A 22,044-nucleotide genomic window follows, 5' to 3' on the forward strand; every position below is an offset into this window, starting at 1 on the left:
GCAGTGGGGAGAGTAAAGATAATTTGTGCAGTCCACCACAAGGATGAGCTAATTCAGATACTATTCTGCCTCAGTTCTCAATACTTAACTAGTTCAGGTAGTAGCTTTGCACCCTTTAGCAGATTAAGGCTGCTGGCCTCCTTTGCCATAAGGGCATGTTACTGGTTCATGGACAGCTTCTACCCCAGGTCCTTCTTGGGGCAGCTGCTTCCCATCGAGCCTGTGATTCCTGCCCAGGAGCAGGAGTGCTGATTCCCGTTGTAGAGCTACATAAGATTCTTCCTGTCTCATTTCCTGGGCCTGTCCTGCTCCCCTTGTGTGGCAGTGCCCCCATCAGGCTTATCAGCCACTCCTCCTGCTTTGTGTCAGCTGCAAGCTTGCTGAGCTGTCACGGGAATACGGCACACAGGCCGAAGTAGCTTCACTTTAATCTGAAAAATAGTAACAGTTTCCAATCCCAGTGGTAATTGATGTGTGCATCCTGACGGCACATGCCTTCCCTTTTCTCTGCTAGTAGAGAAGGCTTCTATAGAGCCCTCTCCCATTTAAGGGATTCAGAGATTTAGTCTTACTGAAAGAAAAAAAAAGGTAGTTTCAAAAACTAGGAACACAGGCACTTCCAAAACAACTAGGTAAAAAATTTACTGTTCATCTGAACTGCTGACTAGCTTACATAGCTTTTGGTTTTTTTCCTAGAGCCCTGTTCCTTTGTTAAAGAAGGGAGATGTAAGCATCAGTAGAAATGCAAAGCAAAGCTAAAATGAGTATGACTTTGAGTTATAAGAATTGGGTGCCTGTCATGGCAAAAACACCAGTCAGAAATGATAAAAGAGTCACAGCAGAGTTGTCTGTTTTTTTCTTTTACTTTAAAAATACTGAAACATTAAAAATTATAAAAGCAGAAAAGCCTCTTGAATACTTGTAAAAAAAAACAAACTATGCCTAAGTCTTAAAAAATTAAAACCTGTTTCAAAGCATGCCATGCTTTTCTCAGGCTACGTGGCCTTTATCTCTAAACTTACCTTCATGAAAGTTTTTGGACTGAGGAAAATATACTGCCCACCTCCCAGTCTGGACAGCTGACTCATGTTCCACAGAAGGCCAAGTACAAACACTGTATAATCCTGGGAAATTAAAAACAATGAAAAGCCTTACTCTCTTTTTTTGTTGTTGTTAAGAAAGTAGAATTTCCTCTATCTCTACAAAAAAAAAAAAATCAAATTAACAAGTTCCAGTTATGTTTGCACATCCCATCATTAAGTTTCCATACCATCTGTGTTTTTGTTCTGAAATACTAGTATTTTGATACACTGAAGTGAAGATGACACAACCACATAGAAAGACACAGCAGCAGTTTTCTTGCTAGAACAGGAACTCCACTTGTCTCCCCACATCCTATTTCAGCCTCCTCTTTGAAATGTTGTGGTTATACTCACCTGTCTGTGTGTACCCACCAGACCTGTCTTACCCACACCTAAGAGGAGAAGCATGGTATTCAAGTCTAGAATTAGGAAAATCTTAGGCCATGCCTTCACTAAAAGGACACATCACACAGGGTCAAGCTGTACATGCTCTAAAGATGTGTCACACAAGGTCTGTGTGAAAGAAGAACCCTGCCAAGTAGCTTCTGAACTCTGGCTTCCTAATAATTTCTACAAAAACTATCACCATTTCTGGTGCTGCATGTAAAAGGAGTAAGATTGACCCCAGTCTTATTTGGGTATTCTGGGTATTTGAAAACAGACTTCCAACATCGGGCTCCAAAGTCTCTTGGTAAACTTCTGTCAAGTGATGAGAGCATGGTTCACTTACCAGACAGCACAGCCAGGACTTTTTAACACAGCAACAGGAAAAGGCAGCCTGAAGAGCATGAAAGCAGTAGGAAATTCGTTTATTTTAAGCAGACAGAAATAGGGCTTGCCTTTTATACTGCTGGGCAGGAGGATGCAGGAGGGCCAGCAACACAGGACGCTTGTGTTCAGATACACCCAGTTAAATTCATGGGCAGTAATCATCATGCTCTGCAAGTATTTTTCTGAGTCATTTCCACTGCAACTTGTTACACATGATTACCAGCCTCCAAATGTGAACTAACAAAGAGCCAGCAAGTCAAAAAGTTGAGGCTATAGTCCAAACTAGCTCTGCTAGTCTCAGTCTGTTATATTCAGGTAACAAAAAAAAAAAAAACCCCAAAAAACTAAAATACCAAGGGGAAAAAAACATCACTGATCTGTAAAACCAAATGGTTCTAAAGTAACCATCAGTGAAGTTAAGAAAGCCTTAAGCTTTCTTAAACAATACCAAGTCCCACTGAGCTACTACTAAAAAGGCACTTTCAAGAGAGAAAAGTCTGGAAATTGCTGATAAGCAGGCAAGAACTGAAACAGATTTTCTTGCTTGTTTCTAGCACTTTGTACAAAAATAGGTGAGCAGGAAGCCACAAGAATCTGCTTGTATCACATCAAGAAGTGCAGAAGAGCATGGTCTTGTTAGCATAAATAAAAATAGCAGCAGCAATGTACCAGGAACTCTGCTCACCACAGATTGTTTAAAGTGCCAGCTTTCACTTTGCAATGCACAAGCACCTACACTAGCTACTGTTACTTGGGAAGCTGAGACACACAGAACCACACAGCTGCATAAATTAAAATTCATTGCTGGGATGCCAAGATTTCCAGACAGCAACAGCAGAAATACATATTTCAGTATCCCATTCCATCCATTTCTGCAAGTTTAAACAGAACTGAGTTTAAAAAATACTTGTAATTGGGGAAAAACTCCCACCAGTCAATTACTTTTAAAGTGTAGGCAGTACATGACACTACTCCCCTGTAAACTGCAGCTCACATAATCATGATTGAAAGGACAAAAATCAAATTTTATGCAAACACAGAGAAGAAAACTGATATTTCTAAGTTAATGTGCACTCTTCTATAGACAGGCTCTGACTATAAAGGAGCAGGTCAAGTGTCTGTTTCCTAAGCATTTATGTTTAAGGCACTGTTACTGACCTATAAACAGAGCTGTCATTTTTATCACCAGTAACTATTGAAAATTTTAATATGCAAGTAATGAGGTAAAGATACAGCATTGGAAGACATTGCATATAGGCCTGCAGACCCATGGGATTTAGTTTACCTTTACAAATGAGAATCAACAGTCAGAATTCACTGCAGCAGCAGGAAGTCAGATAATGACTTTATGTCAAGAAAACAAATACTCCAGATTATTTCTTGTCCCCGCCACTTGTGCAATCAAATGTGAACTTGTACAGGAAATCACATGAAATTTTACTCTGTGCAATCTTGCAATGGCAAAGATTATGTAGGCACATACACTAAATTTGAGTTTACTTCAGCCCAGAGCTGCATGCTGATGCCACCAGCAGCAGAGACCACCTGCTGCACTTGACATGTTCTCATACACCTAAAAGACTGGCACACTCAAAAGCTTTACACCTTTACTGTAATTGTCACATTTTGTCCTGTAAAATGTTGATGACTTCTTGCCCTGCATCCCACCACTGACAAGACTATTTAAACAAGCATGAAGGGCCAAATTTCATATGAAGTGCAAGACAAGGTCCAGTTTCAAGACAAGAAATGGCAAATGAAGTTTGTAAAATATTTAATAGAGCAGTTTCCCAGTGGACTCCTGACCAGAATCATAACCAGACTTCTAAAAAGTATATATATTTTCAGATTTGAAAATTTATCTTTATTTTTTACAAAATGGATTTCAGGAAGTTTAAAAGGCAATATCATAGAGGACTGGGGCGCAGAAATCAGGTGTAGTCATTCAAAGCATTCAAATAGGAATATGGTCATATAAATATTTGAAAAGCATCTTTTATCATAAATGTTCAGAACAAAATGTATAACTCATTCCAAACTAAAAATTGAGCTTTATAGCACATATTTCCCTGAACAGAAAAAATAAGTAACTTTTGAAATATTTCTAAAGGCCTGAAAGCTTTTTCCATGGTTAGTTACAATTAGAAGACTTGCCTTAGATTAAATTCCTTCCTTTCCAAATACGGAAAGTATTAACATCAGTCCACTGTTAAAACAGACAATGTGTTGCAAATTAATTCTGGTATAGTATGTTCCAAGAAAGCCTAGAGTATAAAGGTGCTGAGGTGGCTCTGAGTTAGTAGTCGTCCCCCCTGCTGACAACCTCCTTGCAGGTGGGGCGCAGCAGGATGGTGTGCTCGAACTGCGCCGTGTAGGAGCCCTTGATGTCGCACAGCGGCGGGTACGGATCCACGATGCCCAGGTCGCACAGGTTCTTCAGCGCCATCAGGTATTTGCTCTCCCCCAGGCGATCCAGCCACCGGCGGCAGAAGGCAAGAGTACCAAAGTTTTCATTGATAACATTTAGCAAGTGTTTTGCTCTTGGAAGCCTTGAAGGAAAAAAAAAAAAAAACAAACAAGAATATGTTGGAGACTAAAGAGGTATAGCCAGCATGCATTCACTACAGAAATAGAACACACCAATTAAGAATAAGGTTAGACTACAAGGTCTTTTCAGACTGCCTAGACTTGGGATGTCTTTCTACATCAATCACATGTTCTCTTTAGAAAATAGTGTGCATTCTCCTCCTGCAAATAGATACCCTTCAAAACAGACTGTGAACCTTTCTGCAAGCTAAACTAAACATAGGGTTAGGAATCTTATTCTTAAAAAATAATTTCATTTTATAAAGAAAAGCAGAATTATTCCTGATCCAGAACGGTCAGTAATCTGAACTAATTTTGGCAGAAGCTTGGTGGTTTAAAATGCTGAGTTTTCACTTCTGAAGTCAAATACTCAGTAAGCTTTTTATTCATTCTTCTTACAATATACAGGCATAAAAAAATCTACTAAGAACTAAGCTTATTTGCAGTCAAGCAGTTCCTTTGCCATCTCTAGTCTAATTCTTCCCATCCCCTCTCACATTCCTAGTATGTGCTATGGAAAAGCACATCTGCCTGCCATGTTTCCAACTAGTCTTGACTTCAGATAATATGCAGCACTCCTAGAAATGCCAAAATGAAAACCCAGTGAAACTAAAAATGAGTAATTTCTTCATTTTATAGCAATGCACTAAAACAAGGACTCAAAACTCAAAATATCCACAAAATAAACAGACGGTGTGAATAGCTTAACAGATTCTGGGAACAGCAGAAAGACAGACTGTGGCACACAACCACAGTACAGATAATGACTAAAAAAAAAACCCACTATACATTTAATACACAGGTGAATACAATAATAGAATATATATATTACTAATAATGAAAAAACAGTAGTAAAATTTCAAAAAAAACCAATATGGAATTCTGAAAAGATATTTTCTCCATTTTCAGTTTCTTGGAAATAATTTCGTATTGTTCCACATTAACAATTGAACTGTATTTTATAACAATATTGCTAGTACTGCCCTTTGAGTCCTCTGACAGCCTTATTAACAAGTGAAGAACATGCATTGTATCAAATTTGAATCCCAAGGGGGTGGTAGCTCTATCAAAATACACCAGCAAAATCCAACCTTATTGGCACATGGCCGACATCAAAGTTCTTCATATAATGAGAACACTCCATATCGTCATGAACAACGCCTTTTCCTGTGCTACCGAAGGTTTCTATAGCATACACTTCACCTTCCTAAGGAGAGAAAAAAGCAACATGCTGAAATATGAAGATGTCACATTGTATCAGAATGTCACAATCTCATTACAACTTCTGAATACAAGTCATTAAATATGACTAGATTCAACTGCCAAATCAACGTAGAAAAAACTCAGCATGGAGGTTTCACACATTAGAGTTACAGGTATCTCCAAATCACCAGTTATTTACATTAGTACCATTTTATTTCAAGCCAGAAGCATCAGTATATTTCTACTCACAATTTCTCAAAGTCCTTGCAGTTAAAACATTACCAAGACATAGATCTAACATAGCTAAGAAACTACATTTGCTAATTGGAAGTACTTCTCCTGTGCTATTCAGATATAAGTCCTAGGAAATGTATAGTTCAGACATAGCAAATAGATGTTGATTACAGACACTTACTGCACTGATGAACTTTTCTGCCCAATTTCTGCAAGAATTTTCTGGTAACAGGTGCTAGTATATACCCTTAACCTGCTCATTTCCATTCCACAAGATGTATTTCTTCAAGAAATGAAGGTGATATATATCTGCAAGGGCATTATCAAAATTCTAGCCAAGAACATACTGAAATGCCATTTACAAACTCATTTCTGGCAAATGCATTCAAATATCCTTAACAGCAGGACTCTGACAGGGACTTAACAAGCTGGAGTATCAAACACTGAGGGACACTGAGTTGCACTGTTTATTTTATTAAGCTACTTTTAAAATCACAAGGCCAAAATAAGAAGCCATATGAAAAGCAGTAACACAGGCTTCAAATTCAAGATAGTCTTGAAGATGTCCCAAAATATTCAACTGACTCATTAAAAAACACACAAATCCTCAAAAACCCACACACAATGCTGCCACAAGATTCACTTAACACCCACTTCTTCTGAATAAGGATCATCAGAAGCTCTGTTAGTCACAAAAATCTCACTGGATTGTAGTTTGATACTATAATTAGCACAGTACAGTAAGACCTTGGCTATGCTCCACATTCTTCATTGCCAAGCTCACTGTGTTTAATGATATAGGATTGTGTCCTAAGTAACCTACAGGAGCTGAAGAAATTAAAAAATGTCTTCTCCCCAAAACCAAACCATTAACTAAGTCAAACTAAGAAGAACACACACATTTTTCTATCTTCCTTTTCCAATACTCTTAGTCCCTTTGCACAGTCATAGATAAGATGATAGTTAAAACTCTTTTGTGCACATCATAGGTCAACAACTATGATACAAGTTTTGGGTGATGAGAGGGAGGCTACCTCAAAAAACAACCCCGTCCAGACCACACCTGTGCCTATTCAGCTCTTACAAGTCTTATCCATCCTGATAGACTTTGGTGATCATTAATGATGAGGCTTAGAATGAAATTAAAAGTTTCCTGTCTCATCACCCAGCTTTTAAATCTTCTCATTAGAACAAGAGCTTCAGTGAAAATTATGGCTAAATCTCAGGTTACATGTTTGAATACTGCCTTCTCAACTGCTACTCTGTCACATCATGTACAGCCATTGCCCTTCCCCTGCTACAGAACACTATTCAAACAACATCTTTCAACTAGCCTCTCACATTAGCTACAAATTCAATTATTTCGTATCTGCAGAGAAAAACCGCACTGGAAGCTTAAAAATCCCAAAACAACTCTATCTAACAGTACTCAAAAAAAAAGGTTTCCAAAACTACACTATGGATGTATTTATCAAGAACTACCTGAGTGAGAGAAGATTTCATTACTGAAGAAATAAGCAAGGAGTATGAATAACCTGCAAGTCATTCAGGAAAAGTTTGATTTCCTGAATTCCAGTTCATCCCTAAATATGAATTTTTGTCCTTTTCCATGCTCCTGAATGCAATATTCCAACACTCCATTTAATAACGTATACACACTGAGACACAAATATGCAGAAGTTTTAATAAGTATTACTATGGCATTCAGATTTCAACAGTAGTGGGTTTCTTTTGGGTTTTTTTTTTGGTGGTTTGTTTTTTAAATAGCAGGGTTCCAATGCTTTAATTTCAGATAGTGTTAGATACCTGAACATTCCAGGACTAAAATGAAGAAGCCACTGAGACAAAACTACTCCTGTACAGGAGCATTACACAGTACAGCAGTTATTCCACTGCAATTATTCATTGTGATCACAAAAATGACAAACTGAAAGTGCACAGGAAATGCTATTGTTGCAATGATACTGGGGAAATTGAACAGAAAGAATAAAGACCTCAACTTACCTCCATTCTTGTGGCTTCCCCTCCTTTCACAATGGGTACTGTTTTTCCTGCATGTATCCTATACGGCCCAATGGAGTGTCCATTCAAATTGCGAATTGGCTTCACTTTGGAAGAAAACATTAATATTACAGGCAATTTCCTAACAAATGGTAAACCCTTTAAGGCAATTTGTTACCCCAATAGTGAGTTGTCAGAACCATCCACACATCTAGTACTAACACCAGCCAAGAAACAAGCTAGTTTTGTATGCTTTAGAAAGGCTTCATTATTAAGGAGAAGCAACTCCAATAGTAATAAAACCTTATTAATGAGTCAAACAGCAAGTATCAAATTACCACTACAGTTCAAAACTGTTGTTCAGCATCCATCTTGTCTGTTAAAGATACAATACTTGGAAGGATAAGCCAAGAACATTTCTCCAAAGGAAAGGCAAGTCAGCCATAAACATGTATTTATGCAAGACTCATACCATACTTCTAGCAGGAAAGTATTTTCAATATCCTGCATCAAGATTAATATTTGTACAAATATACATACAGATACACATTTCTAAAACAACTATCCCTATATAAAGAACTTGCCTTGGTATGTTTTGCCATCAATTTCAACTTCATAAGACTCCATAACTTCTTGTATGGCCTCTCCCACATCACAGAGACGTACATCTATTCCAGCACACTGAAAATAAAGTGCAAATATAAATGGAAAATAATCACAACATTTACTGAAAAGGACTTTGCAAATTATTTACATAATTATCATACCTTTATTCCAGTATTTGTGGCATCCTTTACAGCTTCTAATAATCTGTCATATTTTGGATTGAATGTGACTGTAAAAGCACAGTCAATAATACGACCTGAAATCAGCAGAAGTTAGTTAGCTTTACAGTATTTGCATTGAAGAACATTCTCAAAGTTTCATTTAATAAATGAAAACTAACCACTAATATGTGTTCCAAAATCTATTTTGCAAATATCATTGTATTGCAGGACTGTTGGATCTCCAGCATTGGGAGTGTAGTGGGCAGCACAATTATTCAGAGAACACCCCGTAGGAAATGCAAGACCTGCATTTAAACCATTTTCCTTTATCAGCTTACGAGAGCAGTCTTCTAGTTTTTCACTAAAAAGCAGAGAGAGAAGGGATAAAAGAAAAAAAAAAAAAAAGAACAGTTGTCGTTAGTATTTTTTATGATGACTTCAAATAAATCAATACAAGAACAAAACCTCAGAAAAATATTAAAGCAAATGTTTTTATGTCAAACCAAACTACTGTATGCTAAGTAGACAGAAAACCCTAGACACAACACAACAATCCTCAGTTCTTTGTGTTGTTTCTTCTCCCCCTTCTTGGGCAAAAATGAGTCCCTCTCTATTGTTTTTAATCTAAGTTTAAAATAATTATCCTTACAAGCTACATTTAATCCATTCTTCCTGAGAAGCAGAAGTCAGATGACCAAAGTTTAGGCAAATTAAATACATTCTTTACAATTACTGTGATTTAAAAGGAGGTGGGAAAAGCAGGTAAAGCCTCTTATTTATTAAAAAACTTTGATTATAAAAGGACCTTTTTAAAAAATATTGCGTGCTAACAATGACAAAATAAAACCTTGTGAGACTACCATTTGTTTTTTGTTTTTGTCTAATCTCAAGATGCTAGCTATTGCAAATCCACAAATACACGTCCACCGGTGCATTCTCCTTCAATGTCAGTGAATGAGGTAAACGGCAGTTCACTGCAGTGCACCAAACTGATTTTAAGAAAGCCAGAGAAATATGAAAAAAGAGAGCATATTTTAATCAGAAAAGCCCCATAGCCTGAGCTACTTTAGGAAGAACAGTCATGTTTTGAGAAAATGACTGCTTTAAACAGTCAAACTGTATAATTCACTATGACAGATTTGTTTCACCCAGACTAGTGAGTTGTCTTTCTTCTACTTTCCCTCATGGTATATTACGTCTTTCTGTTATCCTTGCACAGTTACCTTGGGGATCAGCTCTCATTAGCTTTCTTACTATCCTACTCTTGTCAGCACAGTCCTCAGTCACACCAGGCTGAAAGCACCTGATTTTGGAAGCTAAACTGTTCTGGATCAGTGCAGTACTTGGACAGTAGACATTCAATCTAGATAAACTGAAGGACAGAAAAAGTAATAGTTGGAAGAGTCACAAAAATCAGTCCAGGCTAATTATTTCTTTAACCTTAATCAAATTCATGTTCATCTGAATCCATTTGCTCAGTTATTTCTTACTAACTGAGAATAATAGAAAACCCCACTGTGTTTCCACCAGAAACATCAGTCAGTCAAAGAAGACTAAACACAGTCCAAACCTTCCTGCCCTGGACTGAACACACAGCCATGCTGGTTTTATGCCTCTTTGCCCAGTCCCAGGCACAGACTGCACCTGAACTGTCCACATGGCATTTCATGACAATTCTGGCAAGCAGCAGCAGTGCGACTGCTCTTGCTGCTTCTCCCAGCACTGCTGCAGAGTAGCAAAGGCACTGAAATCTAAATGGAGCATATAATCAAAGTAAGTGAACATCTTGGAAAGCTTAGTTAAAAATTCAGTATAATTCCAGGCTCTGTAATGCTGCCTAAGCTAAAAATACAAGAGGAAACTTAAAGGAAGTAATTGGCAACACTGCTTGTGTACTTCAAACACAAAACTAACAAACACTCATTACACAGTGAATTAAGCACACAAAACAGACTAAATCTCTAGCCCTCTGGAAAATGAAGAAAAATATACAACAGAGGTTTTCTAGAAGATGTATGTTCTCACCAGATTTCTATCATTGTCATTCCAGGTTTTATCCAGCTCATAACGTATTTCCTCACTTGTCTGTGTGCCTCTGCAGCCTCCCGAAAATCATTCCAGATTTCCTCACTAGCTTGGTCTAGTGCTTTCTTTTCTTCACTAGTCGTTCTCCAAGCAGCAGTTCGCCTTAAAAGTAAAGGAAATGTTTCACACAAGTTACTATAATCACACACAAGTTACTATAATCATTACAACTTCTAAAGCCTGCAAAGTGTTTATTAACCAGTCAACTCTAACAGAAAAGATCCTGATCCATACAATTTTCTGAATAAAGGAAGCCTATTTAAAAAAAAATAAATCTATCAGTACCACAGACTAGCAGCTGTGAAAGGCAGTAACATCCTATAAAAAACCCAGACAAGCAGGGTGTTTGATGGATGCCCATGTTTTCAAAGAGACAGAACAGGCATATAAAACTCATATTAATGCCTCCAAATCCACTTTAAGTTTAGAAGGGCAAAAAACTGCAACAGGCTTTACTAATGCAAAAAGTTTATTTTTTCACAATCTTATTACTTCAGACAGCACTGTTCCCTTATAGAGATGAACCTCAGCACTGTAGCGTGTCTGCTTGGCCCAGAAACTGTTGCTGACACAGACAAATAAGCATCTTTAAAATTTAAGAGCTTGCATGTCCAGTATTATTTTCATTAATGCTCAGAATATTTAGGTAATAACACCTAACACAGTGTATGGTAACTATGACACATGCCAGAATGTTACTTTCTAAATGGGTTGGATGGTGAATTAACATTTGTTAGGGGAGAGTATTACTCATTGTGGCTCTTTGGTAGGTTCATAGAACAAATACACAAATATTTTTTAATACAGGACTAAGTATAAGATTAGCTTTGAATATATTTTGCATTGTGAAAAAATCCAATGCAACTAAGGTTTCATAAAAGCAAACAAAAATGTAATTTAAGTACACGAACAACCATCAGAACTTAGCTAGAAGACTACTATGACTACAAAGTAGAGACAACCCTTCCAATGGTGAAGCTGCAGTCACATAATAGTGCAAAAAACCCTAGTGATGACTCAAAGAACTCTGTATATGCTATACAAAACAAAAACTACTAAGAACAATACACAGCTACACATGCTGGCAGATGGGTCTTAAAAGAAAATGCGTGGCAGACAGAGGGACCAAAGACACTGAAAGATATCAGTTTTCAAATTCAGAAATTAATGCAAGAGAGTTTATTCTAAGCAAACAGTCGAGTACAGAGAGTGTAAAGGATTAGTCTTTGAAATCCAAAAGTGTAGCTTTTTGCCTGTTTCACAGACATGTAACTTTGCTGCACTTTGAGCATTTTCTTTACAGCCAAAAAACAGGTACAAGTGAGCCTAGAGACTATGCCCTGCAGTTTTGCTGCATTTTGAACTAAGAACATATAAATATATGCAAATTTATAAGTATATATATTTATATTGAGTATTTTAAGAGTTGCAAAGATAAAGGGGGATAACAGGCTATTCCATAAATTTTTCTTGGGATGATCAGAGGATGCAAAATATTTTGAGACCCTATTTCTTGTTTCCCTTGAACTTTCTGCTCCTTTTCAGATGAAAGTGCAAAGGAGAAATCCCACATTTACCTTTCTGAATGGTTTTATTGCTCTAATAACAAGCATCACACATACTACTCTTATAATTTGCCTCAATCTGGCAAATTCTACCGAAAAAAGAAAGCAATGGGCTGCAACACCTGGGCCCCCACAAGGCCACTAAGAAACTGGACTTCTGCCAGCACAGTAGTTATTGAAGATGGAAAAGGTGCACTGCAGAAAAACACTGGGAACAGAGACTCAAGGATCCTTTCAGACTGTTCTGATTCCAGCAGCGAACACCCCTTGGTAGCAAGAACTGCTGACAGAGTCTGGGCAGCTGCTCTGCCATCTGTCACAGACCTGAGTGCAAACTCCAGCAAACTGGCAGCAAGCCATCCTCACTCTGTCTTACTGTATTTCAGCATATAGTCACCTCACACAAGTCAACTGGGGGACAGAACAGCCTCTACATGTAAAAACACTCTGTCAGACCCAAAGCATTTTGCTGACAAAGCTGCACTACCACCACCTGGGAGCTCAGCAAGGGAGGTAACAAGATTTCTGCTAGAGCCTATGCACTTCAGGACATGTGAAAAATCAGCTGGTCAGATGAAGGCCTCACACCAAACATCATAAACTAACAAGCTTTTGGCAGTTTCCTAATGTGCTGCCTGCTACATGTCAGCTGAAGAAATTCAACTCTTGCTCCAAGCCATTTGGTCCAGCTTTTCACTCCAGTTCACAGCCTGCAGTTTTCACTAGTACAAATCATTACAGGATCACACTGTAAACTAGATTCTAATGATCAAAGAATTCCAGAAAATAATTTCCCCAAATTATCTTCACCCAGATAATCCAGGCATGCTGGAGGGAAGGGATGCCATCCAGAGGGACCAGCACAAGCTTGAGAGGTGGGCCTGTGTGAACCTCATGAAGTTCAACAAGGCCAAGAACAAGGTTCTGCACCCTGGGTCAGGACAATCTCATCACAAATATAGGCTGGGTGAAGGATGGATTGAGAGCAGCTTTGAGGAGAAGGGTTTGGGGGTGTTGGTGGAAAGAAGCTCCACATGACCCAGCAATATGCACTCACAGCCCAGAAAGCCAAATCATACACTGGGCTGCATCAAAAGCAGCGTGACCAGCAGGTCAAGGATGGTGATTCTGCCCCTCTACTCCATTCTTGTGAGATCACACCTGGAGTATTCCATTCAGCTCTGGGACCCTCAACATAAGAAAGATGTGAAGCTGTTTCAGTGAGTGCAGAGGAGGGCCATAAAGATGATGATGGCTGTAATACTCCTATGAAGACTGAGAAGAGTAGGGGGCCATTCAGCCTGAGGAGACCTTATACACCTTCCCCAACCTAAAAGGGAAAGCTTTTTTTCCAAGGTCATGTAGTGACAAGGCAAGGGGTAACGGCTATAAACTGAAAGGTCAGTTTAGATTAGAAGCTAGGGAGAAATCTTTTATTGTGAGGGTGTTGCGGCACTGGAACAGGTTGCCCAGAAAAGTTGTGGAAGGTGCTCCTGCCCATGGCAGGGGGTTGGAACTAGCTGATCTTCAAGGTACCCTCCAAAGCAAAGCAGTCTGTGACTCTATAACAGCACAGAGGCAGAAACAAGTAGGCAAGGTCAAGAATCCTTAATTCTACTTTAACAAAATTGGTGTATCATGAAATATTGCTTATTTATTTTCTGCCTTCCCAGTTGTATCATTTCAAATTCCCACATCTTCAAGAAAAAGCACAAGCTTAAAAGAAAACAAAAAAACCCCAAAAAACCCTGGAGATATAAAAATGTTAAACCTGTTAGTCTGTTGTCTATGGAAGTGTTGATTACCTGCTTTTTTAATTTTTTTTGCTGAAATTTGAATGACACCCACCTCTAGTTGAACTTCTCACACAAAATACACAATTGTAGGTTGATGAGAGGTAACTTCAGATAGCACATAACAGCAACAGTTAAGAATAGAAGTGCAACTCTTAAAAAAAATCAAAGATAAAACCCTACTGACCTCAGCATGAACAAGACACAGAACAAAAATGCTCCACCAATATATAAATTGAAGCTATTACTCGGAAGATGAAACATCCTGGCATTAACATTAGCTACTAATTTAAGTAGTTGCTTATAGGAAATATTTAAGTAGCATATTAAGATTTAAATATTTAAATTAGGAAGAACTGTAAGCACATATTTGCTCAAGCACATTACATGAGGAAACTATTTCAAGTTCCTCAGAAGTGTGTACTTTTCCTCCATAGCAGAACATCACAGTACAGAAAAGATGTCCCACTTAAATCCTTTTAAGAAAGGAAGTTTATTTTCATGGCTTTTGTCCTTTTTATTTTCAATAAACAGTAGTTAAACCAGAGCAAATATTTTAATCTTCAAGAGCTCAGTATGTATGAGAGGTGTAAAAAGAGTGTGTTATTTGTTAATAAACTATGTACATGCTTAAGCTGTTTATTATCAAATTTCCTGGTTTACTCAAATCATATTCTTATGAACATGGCACATGTTAAATGCTTAGCTCTTAAACATTAAAAAAATCACTCTTGGATCAGCCTGTCAGAACTATCCTGTGCAAGCTCTTCACTAGCATGCTGATCTTGAGCATGAAAACAAGGCAGTCATTTATAAATAAATAGGAGTACACCTTGTGTTCAAATTGAAAAATTGAAAAAGAAGAAAAGGCTTCCTTAAAAACAAATTTTCATTTCATACAAATGAAATCATATTATCTGAACACAATTTATAGGAGGTACCAGACCCTTATTCGTTTTACTTACATGCTACGAGAAACAGGCGTTGACTTGAAATAACTAATATAAAAGCATTTCAAAGTAATCTCATTCAGAAAAAAAAGTCTTTGAAAACTAGACAATGCTTTCAGACATACCAGTATTTACCCATTCTCTCCTTTTGGTTTAAACTATTTTTTCAGAGCTTTAATTCAATATTTCCTGGGAAGTTTCACAGTTTTCAGTAATACTTGGTCTTTTCATTCAAGTTTGCATGCAATTCAAGCTAACTATATACCATGCATCCTGCGTCACTCCCAGGTAAAATATGACCTTCCACAACACTTCATACAGGAAAATAAAAAATCAGGAAAACTCATTCAAGTTGGTATGCTCTAGTTTCTAACAATGCATAAAGAAACAGTAGTGTCGTGTAAAAACGTAAGGGTGCAGACCTCTGGAACCACTGCAAGCTGTTGCTTGTTAGTGCAATTAAACATTATTCCCACATCACTATGAGTTACAAAAACAGGTGAGGTTAAAGTAACTATATATTCATTCCAAGAGAGAGAAGCAAAGTACAGAGTATACCATGTAGGCTTTTAAATTAAATGGAGACACTGACACGTTTCTACCAAAAAACAAGTAAGAAAAAGTTAGCAACTCAATGGTCACAAAACTGCTACATAATAGTGTCTCATCTCCCTGAATTTTAAACCTTCACTCACTTCTAATTCAGACAATGTTTTTCTTACAAGCTTCCTACTGAAAGTCTGTTGGCACCCTGGGTCTCAAGGGCCCCCTCCCTCATGGCAACTCTGCTCATACTGGCTACACTTTAATTAAAATAGAAACAATTCTGGCCTGAAGACCTGTATTCACTGAGTTCCTAGATAATCCAGTTAAAGAAAAAAAAGGACAAAACCCAAAGCATATTACTCATTTTGTCCATTTAGTTGTATGTTAATATTTTTTTCAGCACATCAAAATGAAAGCATTTATTTCTCAAGCTTAAAACACTCACCCATCTTGTGTTGGTGGATATTCACATTCTTCCCCCTTTGGGAATACATTGCTGGGAAATAGATCACATATTGGAATAGAAGGTGGATCTGTCTGGACCTTAGCTGTCAAGTATAATTCAAGACAATGTTACACATGGGACTCTGGAAATACTAACCAACTGACTTCAACCATAAAAGTTAAACAGCAAAAATTATTTAAGATCCCCTTAACTAGAATCTGGGCTTTTACCAAAACAACATTGTATCACAATGCCCTCGTAAGACTTTATTTAGCCAATGCTCAAGGCCTATGAATGCCTTCAATGGCATGCAGGGATACCAGAAAGAAGATAACTCAGGCAGACTTAGCCTACAAACACGAACTGCACCCCTAAATTAATTTCAGCTGCAAGAACAGCACTTGCACACTTAATACCAAATATTCACATAGTCTGTATTTTTGTTCTTGATACCTACGTCCTTTCTTCTTTTTCTTCTTCTTCTTCTTTTTCCCAGTTGCTCCATCTCCTTCACCCTCTCCATCTATAGGAAAGAAAGCGCTCAGCTGAACATCAAATAATCTTAAAAGAATCAAAGAAGTTTGTATAAAACCTAAAAACATCTGGACTATCTGGAAACACTTCTCTCACAGCAGAATTTAATGGATTAAAAGACAACATCCAGAAGCTGCCTCCAAGCAATCAGCATTTTCAGTCCCTACACCAAATACAGACTTAAGAAAATAGTTTTGAGAGTTGACAACAAACATATCACCAAACAGGGGAGCAAAAGAGAGCCCAGGAAAAGCATTTTCAGAAAGTCCTACCTCATATTCTTCTGTTCTTAATTCAGGCAATTAGATGCCTGGAATTGTTGAAGGACACAAGAGGGAACTGTATTAGACACAACAGCTAACAAAAAGCTAGACACTACTGCTTCCACCCCATCTTCTGATGCTTCAGCTAAAATAACTTACTGGATCTTGAAAGATAAAGACCCCAAACTAAAGATGACAGCGCTCTAGGCCAGGATAAGTTTAATCATGAGATAACAGGGAAGGTTACAAACAACACTCAGCAAAACCACTGAACGTGGGAGATACGAGGGAGGCCAAACACTGGAACAGGTTTCCCAGAAAGGTGGAAGATGCCCCATCCCTGGAAACAGTCAGGATCAGGCTGAATTGGGCTTTGAGAAGCATGATCTAGCTGAAGATGACCCAGCTCACTGCAGATGCTTGGACCAGATGAACTTTAAAGGTCCCTTCCAACCCAAAACATTCTACGAATTTATACCAGGGAGGTTTGCAGGGAGCACAGCAGGTAAGCACCAGCCACATCATTTACAGCCACACTTGGGAGGTAACAACAACCCTGCACACTTTACATTTGACATCTAATGCCTACTTACTTCATACTCAATATCTCAGGTGCCATCAGCCACCTATACCTTCTAGTCTTAAACACATTTCTTTTCAAAGTAGACAAGTACTAGTCATCTACATGCAGAACATTTTAATTTTACTCCTCGCTGTAGCTGAAAAGAACTTCTAGAATCAAGTCAAAGCATTCCATTTTGAGTGTATTTATAAAGAAGCTTGTACTTAAAAATAAAATCAACCCAAGCATTGACCAGCTGCTCCAATCACTAGATTTCAAGCTTCTCATGATGGTCAATATCATCGGCAATTTTATGGCATAAGTGCTGTAATTCTGCAGTTGGGGCAAATTTCAGTAATGTCACCCCTGCCCCTCCCCACCTCACTTTGGCACTAAGTATCTTAAGTTTCTGTAAAAAAAAATTGCAAATATAAATACTTTGTATCTATAACACAGTCCCAACCTTCATCAATCTGCATTTCATAGGCAACCAAAAATCCTTACCAGCACATATAAATTTCTTAAAATGTGGTAACTTTGTCACATTTGTCTTGACCTTGAGCAGTGCCCAAATCATTCATAAAGAAATCAGACAGACTCCAGAGTTCATTCAGCAACTGATTTTTGGATTCATGTTTTTTTCTAAGGCTAGGCCTAAACTGAAGGGAAAAAAACCCCAGCATTTCTTAAATAGCTGCTGCTGCTATCTGCATATTGTAGCTTTTTCATACATCACTGCACGTGAAACTGCCAACTGTGAGCCAAACTAACCCTGTCTATGCTTTCATGTCCTTGAAGACTGCTGCAGACTAACGGTGCTGCCAGGAACATAACTACTGCATCTGACCAATACTCTGTTTGTCTTCAGGTTATTCAGCTGCTACAAAAAAGAAACGGTCACCAGTAGAGCAATTTCCAATCTTTGCAAAACAGAAGTCCAACCTTATATCATTTTGGTATAGCCATTTAATAAGCTAGCACAGTATCATGCAAAAATGTTATGTATCAGCATATTTTAACATGGCAAGGGAATCCCTTGCACTTCCTAATCTCTCCTAGAGTTCAAAAGTTATAGAGTCTCCTTTTTGAGGCCACTCAGTTACAGGCTTATCAAGAGGAAAAAGAAAAGGAAAAAGGGAGTATGTATATTATTGATTTTAATCTAATGCAGCATGTCTTAAAGAAAGAATTCTGAAACTGTGCAATTAAGATGGCAAATAGCAAGAGCTAGCACAGGCAAGAACACAGCTTTCTGCAAAAAACATTAATTAGCTCTAATTTTTCTGCAAAAGTATCAGTTTTACTAAAAACCCATCTAAGTCTCGTCTGTGAAAAACAGGGAAGATTGTTAATTCAGTCATAGCATCGCTTCTTTTTTATGCTTTCTAATACTGTAATACAATTGTTAATACTGTGAAAAGTATGAGAGAGCATAGCATTTGATCTGCAACTATCATTGTTACTTCTGAGATAAAACTCCAACCATTCTAATGATTTCAAATATTTCTTTTCATTGTATACAGTTTCCACTACCCTCTGCAATACATCTTCCTCAAGTTGCAATGATGGCAAAGCACATATTGCATTTATTTCAACTACATAACCTGAAAGATACCATGAAACAAATCATAAGAACACATTTCTATGCAAAGTACATGCATTAAACTTGATGCTGCAGATTGGTAATGGTCAAATACAAATTTGTTACTTAATATGTCTCAGTACTCTGATTCAATTTTTTAAAACTTCCATACCCAATTCATTAAAATGAAATTCTGGAATGACAAATGCTAGCAAGTGAACTAAGAAGATTTCAAACTGCTGAGCCAACTTTACATGCTAACTCAGAAAAATTATACTAAATTACTAATTTAAGAAATGTCTTTTCTTAAACATCCACTTCTGTTGAGAACCATCCATCAAACCAAAGGAAATACAGCACCTTTAGCCAATATTCCTATAGAAAAGATGGGCCCAGTCTGGATTTCAATACAGACACTTTCAAAGTTCTTGCTTAGAAAATCAGCTACATAGGACAAGCAACACACAAAGCATGCATCATGCCTATGTAATAATCTCCCCTCAATTTAATTTTAATGAAAAATTGCAATTACAGATGAGGTTTCAAATCACTGGCAAAGACTCTAAAACCTATTAATTAAAATGTTTTCTTAGAATTTTTCTGTATGTTTTGTTTCAAGCCAAGAATAAGAGACAAAATTAGGAACACAAATGTCTATTGATCATGGTAATGCAAGTGAAAATGATTTATAGCTCACCTTATCTCAAACTAAACATTTCCCTTCAGTAGGTAGATCCCTGAAAATACAAACCTTTAATAAAGCTTGTGTTCCTGTTATTTTTTTATATGTATGCCTATGCAACAGTAAAATCATTAACAAACAGTAGAAAGTAGAGATAGTTGCATCTCATCTCTCCAAAAAGAAACCCTACCAAAATCAAATCAAGTAAGACACCTATCTGTTAAAAGGGAGTCTCAGAAGAAGCTGAAACTGGAAATGTTAAGAGAAAATAAAAGTTATACTTGCCATCATCATCATCGTCTTTTTCTTTCTCCTCCAGTGCTTGCTTGTCCAATTGCTTTGCTATATCATCAAGAGCACCTTCCATTTCTTTATCAGTTTCTTGTCCTGTTTGTAAAGTTAAAGTAGGATAGGACTTACAGTAAAACATTTGCTTCACGTTAGTAAACAATACCCCCCAAAACTTCATAAAAACATTATGTTGTACTCATCCTACAAACACCTGACCACCTAAAGCCTTCTTCGGTCTTAAAGCAGCCCCAAAGTGTAAGGCTGTAGGACAGTACAGTGACAGGTGCTGTTAATGAAACCCACATATAAAGGCAGATCACCCTGACACTTCTGATTACTTATTTCTGCCAGGGTAACTAATTTTTCTTCCCATAGCTGCAGCCTGCTCTTGTGAGATAATATGGGCGTAAAGTAGATAATTATAAACGCACAGGACGATCATCGCTGATGATGGCCTGCTAAAACAAACCCAAACCATCGCGCCTTTACGCTATTTGCCCAGACTTGCTCCAGCTCTCTCCGAGAACTTGGGAGGGGTGCAGAGCCTCCATCAGGCGGCATGACTTTTACAGAGCAGTCTTACACCTTTCTCCCCTCGGGGCATAGGAGAGGGTGAGGGAAGCGGTGGCTTCTCTTGCGCACATCGCAGCAGGGAGGACATCATCCCCAGGCCCAACCGAGGAGCAGCATCCTCTGGGCACCGCGAGCCCCCTCCGAGTCGCGGATATCCCTCTCAGCCCGCACCGCTGCCACGGGCCGGGACAGCGGCCTCGGCGGCGCCCCGCACCGCACGCCGGGACCCTGGAGCCACCCCGCGCCCACCGCCGCGCCCGCTCCCCGGTGTGCCGGCCCGCCGCCCCTCACGCCGCCCAGCCCATCAGCGCAGGGTCGCGGCGCGGCCCGGCCCCTACCCCCGGGACCCGCTTTGCCCTTCTTCTTCTTCTTGCGCTTCTTCTTGGCGCCATCCTCGGCGCCCAGCCCGGCCGCGCCGTCCCTGTCCTCGGGCTCGGGGGGCAGCTCGCCGTTCAGGTGCTGCTCCCGCTCCTCCGCCCGCCCCACGCCCGCCATGTCGCCGCGGCCGCGCCGCCTCGCGCGCACGGAGCGAGCCCAGCAGAGCGGCAGGGCCGGCGCCACGCTCTGTGGTGCGCGCGGGGCACGCCGGGACGGCGGAGGACTCCGGCGGGAGGGCGGAGGGGGCGGGCCCTCAGCCGCGCACGCGCGCTGTGCGCGCGAGGGCCCGTGAGGGGGCAGCGGGGGCGGGGCAGCGCGATAAGAAATGGAAGGAAGAAATCTTACAAAAACAGCTCTTTCCCTCAGGAGAAACAGCTGCTACATTCTCTCACCGCGTGTAAGATTGTTAAGGTTTTGTCATTTGAAGGCATTGAGGAAATGTGACTTACACGAGCGATAACTGGTGTACAGAAGGAAAGTAATACACTACAAAAAAATCACTTGTTCCAAGTCACATAGAGCAAAAAAGGGAAGATTCTACTGCATGGTTAAGGACACTGCCTTGTCCCATTTCTACTACTACCTAGAAAACAAAGGCACAATGCCAATATTGCCAACATCCATTTTTGAAGTGTTAAATCAGCCCAATCCTTAAAATTAATTTACTGAGTTTATACTTTTCACAGGCTTTCTACTAGTATAACCATGCTGGCTGAAAAATACTTTTTCCTCCTTGGTATACTTCAATATAACGCAGTATAATACAGTGCCATTATAGTTTATAACATATTAAGGTTAAAAAGAGACCTTGTGTCATGTAGCTATGTTTTAAAATGCTTCTGCAGGTAGGTCTTTGCTTGGGAAAACTGGTAATGCCTTGTTCCTCACTGAGGTACAAATTCTGCTCTCTTGGCCCCACCAAGGCCAGCTGGTTCCATCTGCCCCTTCCCTGCCTCTCACCCAGGGGCATTTCCTCATTCCTGATACATTTCCCAGCAAGAACAGGACTCAGAAAGATTAGCTAATGTTCTAGTACTGATCAAAGTCCATCCTGCTCCAGGCAAGTGTCCCAGCAGCACTGCTTTCACACTGAGAATGGATGACACAAAAGCATGTGCACTAACACTGCCTAGAACACTCTGGGATTATTA

The 22,044-nt window shown here is 39.1% G+C and overlaps 1 protein-coding gene across 1 annotated transcript; it reads right to left on the reverse strand.

Moving 5' to 3' along the window:
* Positions 1-3,610: 3,610 nt before the first annotated feature.
* METAP2 (methionyl aminopeptidase 2) lies at positions 3,611-21,118 on the reverse strand. The gene is made up of 11 exons (XM_056509997.1): positions 20,854-21,118; positions 19,937-20,038; positions 16,486-16,551; positions 16,029-16,131; positions 10,670-10,831; positions 8,824-9,005; positions 8,645-8,739; positions 8,462-8,558; positions 7,881-7,984; positions 5,531-5,646; positions 3,611-4,402 (listed from the first exon to the last, which is right to left on the reverse strand). Exons 1-11 carry the CDS (start codon positions 21,008-21,010, stop codon positions 4,150-4,152), a joined length of 1,437 nt encoding a protein of 478 aa, XP_056365972.1. The 5' UTR covers positions 21,011-21,118; the 3' UTR covers positions 3,611-4,149.
* Between the last annotated feature and the right edge of the window lie 926 nt (positions 21,119-22,044).

Source organism: Oenanthe melanoleuca, chromosome 1A (genome assembly GCF_029582105.1).
Source record: "Oenanthe melanoleuca isolate GR-GAL-2019-014 chromosome 1A, OMel1.0, whole genome shotgun sequence".
Lineage (NCBI taxonomy): Eukaryota > Metazoa > Chordata > Aves > Passeriformes > Muscicapidae > Oenanthe > Oenanthe melanoleuca.

Bases quoted from the DNA above. Each gene is read 5' to 3' on its own strand.
- METAP2 (XM_056509997.1), bottom strand. From the start codon at position 21,010: ATGGCGGGCGTGGGGCGGGCGGAGGAGCGGGAGCAGCACCTGAACGGC. The intron at 16,132-16,485 runs GTAGGTATCAAG...TATACTTGACAG, and splicing joins GAAGAAAAAGAAGAAAGGAC to CTAAGGTCCAGACAGATCCA. The intron at 7,985-8,461 runs GCAAGTTCTTTA...TTTCTTCCAAAG, and splicing joins TGATGGCAAAACATACCAAG to TGAAGCCAATTCGCAATTTG.